The 8,479-nt window shown below is 35.8% G+C and overlaps 1 protein-coding gene across 1 annotated transcript; it reads left to right on the forward strand.

The window, feature by feature from the left end:
• Window positions 1-604: 604 nt before the first annotated feature.
• On the forward strand, window positions 605-8,301 carry GKAP1 (G kinase anchoring protein 1; the record flags this gene model as incomplete). Its single annotated transcript, XM_010158761.1, has 7 exons — window positions 605-676; window positions 2,087-2,210; window positions 3,301-3,323; window positions 3,966-4,118; window positions 4,517-4,618; window positions 6,555-6,618; window positions 8,231-8,301. Coding segments are annotated over 7 exons (609 nt in total), but the record flags the coding sequence as incomplete, so codon positions are not given.
• Window positions 8,302-8,479: the final 178 nt, after the last annotated feature.

Here is an 8,479-nt window from a genome sequence, read left to right on the forward strand (position 1 = left end):
TATAACGCAAGAAAAAAGAGCCATCCTTCATTCCTGTTGTGTTGTTCCCAGTTCTTAATAGCTCACAGCTAGAAAGCTTCAATTTTTCTTTCAGTCTCCCAAGAAGACTTACATACTTTTCTCAGAAATGAAAGAGAAAACATCTTGAATTAACCCAGGTTTTCTTAGTTCTGCTCTACTTTTAAAAAGTGTATGAAGTGCACTTAACCTTGTCTATGGATGAGCTCTTAGACTTCTGGTGGTTTACAATGACCATTTTTGTCCTTTAACATCCTCTGTTATTTATGTTCCAGACCAAAAATAATTTTTATTTTAAAGAAATCTTGTGCAAACGAACCAAGATGGTAACTGTATTACATAAAGTGTGCACAACCAACTGTATGCTTAACAGCCATCACGAAGTTTCCTGAAGCAAGTTATTTTATTAGTTATGGTACAAAATGGTGTATTTGCTGTTGATAATGCCAGGTGTCACATCAGGGAAACTTAGCCCTTTGGCACCTGTGTATTGAAACTGAAATTTTAGCATATTCTTGGTGGATTTGTGTGCTTGGTTTTTTTTAACAACCTAGTGATGTGAAATACTTCAATTTTGTTTGTTCAGCTGCCATCTGAGATGTTTGAAGCTGAAGAAGCAGTGCTGCTAAGCAAATTGGAATACGAAGAGCACAAAAAGGTATTTGCAGGATTCATTCTAATGTAAAAGCTGTACAAGCATGAGGCTTGAATTTTAAAAGCAAAAAACCTCCAAAAAGTACCACTTTTTTCCTTTAAATTGTTTGCTTACACTGTTCAGAGAAGTACTAGATTTGAAAGAAACCGTACATAATAGTGTTGGGTGGTTTGGGTTTTTTCTTTTTTAATTGGCTTGTAAAGTTGGAAAATCAGTTTCAGATTTTCAATTTTCTGGCATATAAATGTGCTAAAATTTTTGAAGAGTAGAATCCTGAGCTGCTTCAGAAAAAATCCAGCACACCTGAAGAATAAGAGAATCAAAGCACTTGTTTCTCCTTAGGATTAAAGTGTTAGTTATGTTTCTAACATGAATTGGCTTCTTATTTGTAACGAAACGAAGTCAATTAAATGTTATGAAAAATATGTATACTTTAATAAAATTATGCATCATAAAGAAATACAAATTGTACCCTTTGGTGCAAATATCTGTGTAGAATACTACTTTTTTCTTGGTGAGAGTCTCACAGTTATAGAAAACCAAGGATAATTTTTTAACTTGCACAGTACTAAAAGATCTCTTTTTAAAGTGAAGACAATCTTCAGGCATAGTAGCATAGCATCACTTGTAGACTTTCTGAGGATTACCTCTGAATAATTTAAACAATATACCATATATTGAAAATGTTGTACAGTGTGTGAGTACACCGAACAAATCTTGTTTCTGCGAAAAGAAATGCACTCTCTTTTCATCTTTGCTTTCTATCTAACAATTTATTCTTAAGATTACATCTAAGGTACTTTTTAATCTTAATTAAAATATTTAATGAATTAGTATTTAAGATGATTTTTAACATCTGGGACATTGATAATTTGCTGAGGAGGTTAAGGTACGCATGTTGGGAGGTGTGACTCGGGTTCAAACAGCTATTGTGTACCCGTCTGTCTGATTTCAAAAGGGGTGAGATCAGTTAGTAGAGCATTGCTGCACACTGACAGCTCTCTGACTTTTGCTGAATGAATAAGCATATTTTGAGAATAAAAGAAGGTACAGTAGGCTTCTTTTTAAAGAAAGTACTAACCTGCATTGTGTAGCCCTCTGCCTTCCTGCATTTGACTACTGTATACTCTCAGTTAATGAGTTTCTGGATAAAATTTGCTGTAGGTGATTGCGGAAGCGTTGGGCTGATAGCTCATTTGCTGTTTAGTGAAGAGCAATGCTCTACTTCAGAGAACATACCCAATGCTTAATTGCTCATGTCTCTCATGCTGTAAACCAATCCGAAGCCTGCAAATTACTGTTCAGGCGAAAATCTCCTGTAGTGTATTATCACTATTTTTTCCTTTATAAAGCTTCAGGAAAAAATATTTGGGTATTGAAGAAAATTATACCAGTGGGACTTTATTCTTCTAGGAATATGAAAACGTTGAAAGTACTTCACCTCAGTCAGAGTCTGTGAATATGAAAAAGAACCAGCAAGAAAAAGACAAACCTCTCACTGTGTCTCTGAAAGACTTTCAGTCAGACAGTAATATAGGTATGCTTTATCATACCGTATGAGCTGCTCTGCTTGGAATTTTCATAGTGTGTGTGCTAACAGCAAAATGCCCTTCTGTCTCTCTTCTTTCCCCGTGTGTTTAAACAAACACTAAATGATTTGCAGTTAGTGTGTTCTACAGAGTCTGAAAGCTAAGTGTTCACCATATAATTATGGGCTGGTTAGATCAGCAGGGGAAAAAAAGGACAGGTTAAGGAAAACATAGTTCATGTAGTATCCCTGGGGTGGGTGGGGGATTCAAACGCTCCTAATGTGACTCCTTTTTTTGGAAAAAAAAAAAAAAAAAAAATCTAAGTGGGTTTTTCTGTTTTACTGAGTTTGCACTCCTCAGGCAACAGAGTTTCTCTTCCCTGGGTAAGAACAAGTAATTGTTTTCCTTTATCAATGATACTGCCTTTTATTAAGATGGTAAATATTGAAATGACTTATATATACCGATTATATGCATTATTTATATGTTAAAAATTTCTTCATCTATGTCTACAGAGCAGAGATTCTGAATTCTAGTGAAGAAATCAAGGTAGATGCTAGAAAAGGAAGAAAGTTATTTTTTTTCTAAGTTTTTTTCCTTCGAGGATGACGTTATCTAAACCTGCAATATTTATTAAACGCATAATTTCCAAATAATCTGAATAGAGAAAAAAGTTTGAAAAGACAGCAGTCTGGAAGGCATGGAAGGCATTCAGGTATACAGTGAGATATGTGCTATAAAAGCCTAAATAGATTTAAAAAGAAACAAACCAACAAATTCCTGAAGCGTCTATACCACAGACATTGCCTTCCGCTTTAACTGAAGCAGATGAATACGGGATGCTGCTTTTGATTAAACAGTCTGCAAGATCTGCGAAAAGATGCAAATGTAGGGATTGATGTAAACTACAGTTTATAATCTTGGTTTCTAATGCGTTAGTGATGACTCTTTTTTTGTATTGTGACTGTAAGAGGAGAGTTCATGTGGAACTCCCACAGGTGGTCTTTTTCCCCGCACTCTTCAAAATGTCGTTTCAATATCCAGTTTTACAAGATTTGAGTAATGTACTGATGATTTTTTTTTTTCTGTTCTTTTCAGATAACCTTGCTAAAAAACATGAGGTATGTCTTATTCAAACTAGTTTCATAAAAACCCCAAATTCTTAGGTTTAGAAGGAAATTATTTTGGCTCTTCTGGTGGCAATCCATTACACATTCTGAAACCGATTTCCGGTTTTTACAGACGCAGATTTAAGAGATGTATGTCTGCAGCTCTTGTATCTTGAGCACTTAGCACTGGCTTTCTTAGAGCTACTTCTTGCTTCTTTTGCTTTCAGATAGTCTTTGCAACTTGCAGACTTAAAAACATATTAAAATCACAAATTGTAGTACAAAAGAGAGAAGGAAATCAGATAAAGCACGGTGATGCTACTATGTCATGGTGCAGTCCGCGAATACTAAAACTCTTAGACAAAAGAAGGTTCCAGTGAAATAAAATATAAAGTAGTGTAGGCATAGTGCAGAATTACTCAATTCCAGGTTAATGCTTTTGTGTAATCTCATCGTCAGCTAAATGTTTCTAGGCTTTTCAATTGGTGTCGTACCCTCCAGGTGGAAGTCACGCTATTGCCAGGATGTACAACATAAAACAGTACCTAGACCTAATGCTTTTCCATGACTTAAGCTATTTTTAATATATTAATTTCTGGCTCACTATTAACTTATATGTAAAGGAAGATATGTTACAGTGTTTACTTTTGACAGGAACTGAACTCTTCCCAGTCTTCGTTGCATGATGGAGGATTTTTCAGCAGGCTGGAAGATGATGTTCACAGAATACTTGAAAGGGAGAAAAGGAATGTCCAGTGCACTGATTACAGTGAAAGAGATAACTGCACAGCTCATGAACGCAACCAGGCATGTAAACCAGCAGTCAGTCTGAAGTGAAGAAGTTCACCTAATGAAGCTTATTCAGTGATCAGAAGGGAGTGCCTGAGTAGAAGAAAGCACAAATCAAAAGCGTGATAATCTTAAAAGAATTAAAAAAACCCACAATACTGTAATATTTTTACCTATCTGAAGAGGTATTCAAATGAATTGGTTTTTTTTTAACGTGAACACTTGAGATTGAATTCATTTTTGCTCCACAAAAAATGCCAATATTTATTACTGCTCTTCTTATCCTTGTGGTATCTATGCACATACACCTCTTCCGTTTTGATGAAAAATTCTCTTCTATGACAAACAAGTTGCCTTTCCCAGGAATCAAATCCACATGACTAAATTATTAAGAAGTGTCTTTTTCTTGCTTCTAGGGGAGTGTTTTGAAAGATGGGCATACAGAACAACTGAAGCTTGAGCTTGAAAAGAAAGATGCAGAAATTAAGCAACTGAAAAATACAATAACTCAGTGGAAGGTATGTAACCAGTAACACCTTCACACAGTAGACAAAATTTAACATTTGAAAGCAAGCACTTCTTAAAATGTGATCATTCTATAGAGATGGTTTAGACTGGCCACAGATTACATATTGACAGAGCAAATTATTCCTTCAGTACCACGCGAAGCGCTCTTTCTCGGTAAGTTAAGCATCCAAAAATAATGAAGAGTCCAGATAAAGCATCCAGAAATAAACTTCCTACCTGGCATATCAGTCACTACTTGTTTTCTAGTAGTGCTGTTTTCTTGGTCAAAAAAATAAAGATGCAGTCTAAGACGAGGCAAGATCTTGAGCTATCTCAGCTGCCTTGGAAGGTAGCTCTATTTGAGCAGGAAGTTGGACTTTCTTGAGTGTTTTCCAACCTACTTATATTTTAAATTCTACTCAGCTTTTCTTGCATTTAAGAACTACATATTGTTGGGATTTTCTGTACATTCATTTCAATATTTGAAGTGGTTAAAGAAATCAGTATTTTTTCAGGTTTAAGACAAGTTCCTTTTAAAGCTGCAGTGTGATGAGAATGGAGTCCTGTATTTTGGTGTATCTTCTTCTGTTACGGACAAGTGAAATTGAAGTCATATTCACCATAAGCTCAAACACACCAGGAAAAAATTGCCTGTTAACATTTACATTGTATTGCTGTATACCGGAGTACCTAGGGAAAATATCTTTCTCCCTGTTTCCAGTCTGTGTTAGCATTGTCTGGGTAGTATCTAGAGCAAAAAGGTCAAAATTTCCATGAGAAACTGACATGGTAACAAAATACAGTACAGCAGCATAGAATTATTTTAAATTATTTTATTACTGTTTTTATTCATTGCTTAAGGCAGACTGAGCAGGTTGACAGATTGGGAGCTTTCTGATGCTTCAGAGAAGTACGTGTAGTAATAAAGACATAACCTTTGCTAACAGCTGCTTTCAATGTGTACAAAAGTTGGCATTCCCACGTGAAATTTTAAAGTGTGAAACCGTTCATATTTACCACTATCAGCCCATGACCCCATCAGACAGTATGAACACGATGCGAAAGGGTACTGGTGAGATGACAGACAGTGGTAAAAATGTTTCTTTTTATTAACTTGTCCAGAGACCTAAATGTAGTTTTAGGTGGCCGTGAAATGTCTGGCCTATATGTAAGGTTATTATTTTCAGGGACTGGTGTGATAGTAGCTTCTTTATTACAAAAAATGTATGGCTGGAATCTTCAAGAGCCTACAAGAGCAAACTGTGTGGAGAGACTTGTGACAGCAAAAATAAGTTTACAGCTAAAATACATGGCTAGAACTGACATTGGTGGACAATTAAGGTGAAGACTGACTTACGAAGAAAGTGTGGGGATACCAGATAGGTGGGAAAACCCAGCAAAAATAGGTTCTTGAGTAGTAGAGTTGAAAAAACGGTAACGTAATCACTGCTCAGTAAAACAATCAGTAGGGCAGTGTGGCCTTGTCCTACTTGCCAAGTAATATGGGCAACTGTTTATATTATCTCAGTATTCAGAAAGTGCATGGTAATTGTAATTTTTCAGAGGACAAACCACAAAGCTCTGGATGGAACAGGCCTATAGGCACCAGGCAGACCTGAGTGGTGGTTCCTGCACTATCGATGCACTGACATAACTTCCTTATTTTAACTTGCTCTAAGCCTTATGTTTGCCTTTCCCCCCTCCACCCCCCTCAACTCTTAATTATTAATCCATTTTTCCTGTCATGTATTCCTCTGTTTGGCTGTGGTTTAAGACATAAATGATACTGAAGGTCTCATACAATGTAAATGATTCAGTGATTCTAGGATTAGATTCTGTACAAAAGTCATCATTTTAAACTCTAACTCTTAGTCATGCTTGTTTTAAAGAATACCTTTTCTTTTTTTAGTGTGGTATACATGTAATAATTCAATGTCTTTAATACAGGAAGAGAATAAAGAAGTAAAAACAAGAAATACACAGCTTCTGAGGATGATGCAAGAAGGTGAAAGTAAGGAGGCTTTATCAAGAAACTAAAATGTTCTTGTTTTAAAACATGGAAGGAACTTTTAAAGCAGCTTTTAAAAAAATAATGATTCGGTTACAGCTATACAGAACTAAGCAGCTTTTAATTTGATTTTAGCTTTATTATTATTAGTTTTCACTCCAGCGAGCTGCAGAATTTGGTCAGTCACACCGTACTGCATTTCTGTTTTTGAAATACTGTCAATGTCATTTCATATTGTCAGTGAAATAATCAGTTGCATGTTGAGATCATTCTTTGAAAGACAAACATTTGAGGTACAGTGATTCTCTGGTTTAGACTTTCTTCTGCTACTGACAGCTACCTGTTCTGGACTGACCTTATCATAATACTTAAGACACACTCGAGGAAACTGTTCAGTTCTTGTATCTTTGCAAGCCGTGCTGTGAACGGTTGGAAGCCTCACTCGACACCTAAGCAAGCCTCACCACACCGTGAATAGGGATAGCTAGACCACAGGATTGGATATACAACTGTGTGATAACTTTCTTCTGTTATAAGACTACCTAGAATTCAATGATTTCAGGGTTTGTTGTCAAAGTTTGGGGAAAAAAATCGTATGTACGTACCCTGATATGTACGCAAATACACTAGAATCTTTACACTTGTTAAGCATAGTTATCCTTTAATATTCCTAATCTTGCTTGATGAAGTTGTTTGATTCTGTGATGCCAGCCACGCTAACTTTGTTACAAAATTGCCTTTGCTTTGCAAATTCTTAATTTAGCTCTTGAATGTAGTTTCTTTCCTGGGCTAAATTTTCAGCTAAAAAAGAGCTCAACTTTTTTTCTTTGACGTATGTTTACAAAAAACCGTGTCTAAGCTAGTTCAGATGTTCGTAATGTGATTGAGCATTGAGCACAGCATTGCAGATTTTAACTTGGAACTTTATTACTTCGGGTCGTTGTCTGAGCCAAGATGAAATATTTTCATCTTGAGCAGAAAGAGGTGAAATTCTGAAGGTTGTGGGGTTTTTTGGTTTCTTTGGGTGGTTGTTGTTGTGGGTTTTTTGTGTGTGTGGAATAGTAACCTACTACAGAATGAGAGATTCTTTGTTTTTCTATAGACTGAGTATTCTGTATTTTGGGGAGAAAAATGTTTATGGCAGAATTGAGCCTTGAAAAAAATTTCAGTTCTTCATATTAGGAGTTTTAAGTTATCCACAGACATTTCACAGGCACTAGCTAAATAGTTTAAACATCCTGGTATTCCAGTAAGTAGAACATTCCAGTAAATAGAACATTCTATGACTAGGACATTTGTGAAACTTATGATCCCAACATCTTGATCTAATATTAATGTTCAGTTTTATGATGGACTTTGTTAATCTCTCAAATCCACACCCCTCACAGGGTTAAGCGTGAGGTAAGTGGTGTAAGGGTGGAGTTTAATCTCCAGAACTCTTCAAGCGGCTACTAAATGGCACTGTTAGCCAGTGGTTGGTTTTGATTTCACCTACTGTTCTTTTAGTGAAGATGGCATTATTTAGAGGTAGTAAGAGGTAATAAAATAGTGGAAATAAAGATGAAGACCTGTAAATCTAGAAAGATCCTCACACTGTATCTTTCTGTCTCTGTAGTGAAAGACAAAGCAGAAATACTCCTAGAGATCGATGAATATCGAATTATCAAAAATGAATTGACTGGGCAGGTAAGCGAGGATTTCATGGGTATTGGAAAGATGCTATTCATTTAAGGCATTGATAGAGGCAGGGGAGGGAAGAAGCTGAAACAAAAACTTGTTTGAAGCAAAAAGCTTTACATTTCATCCTTAGCCCTGCACTATGTATTATAGATAATATTTACATAATATAATATATATATTATAT

Source organism: Eurypyga helias, unplaced genomic scaffold (genome assembly GCF_000690775.1).
Source record: "Eurypyga helias isolate BGI_N326 unplaced genomic scaffold, ASM69077v1 scaffold7849, whole genome shotgun sequence".
NCBI classification, from domain to species: domain Eukaryota; kingdom Metazoa; phylum Chordata; class Aves; order Eurypygiformes; family Eurypygidae; genus Eurypyga; species Eurypyga helias.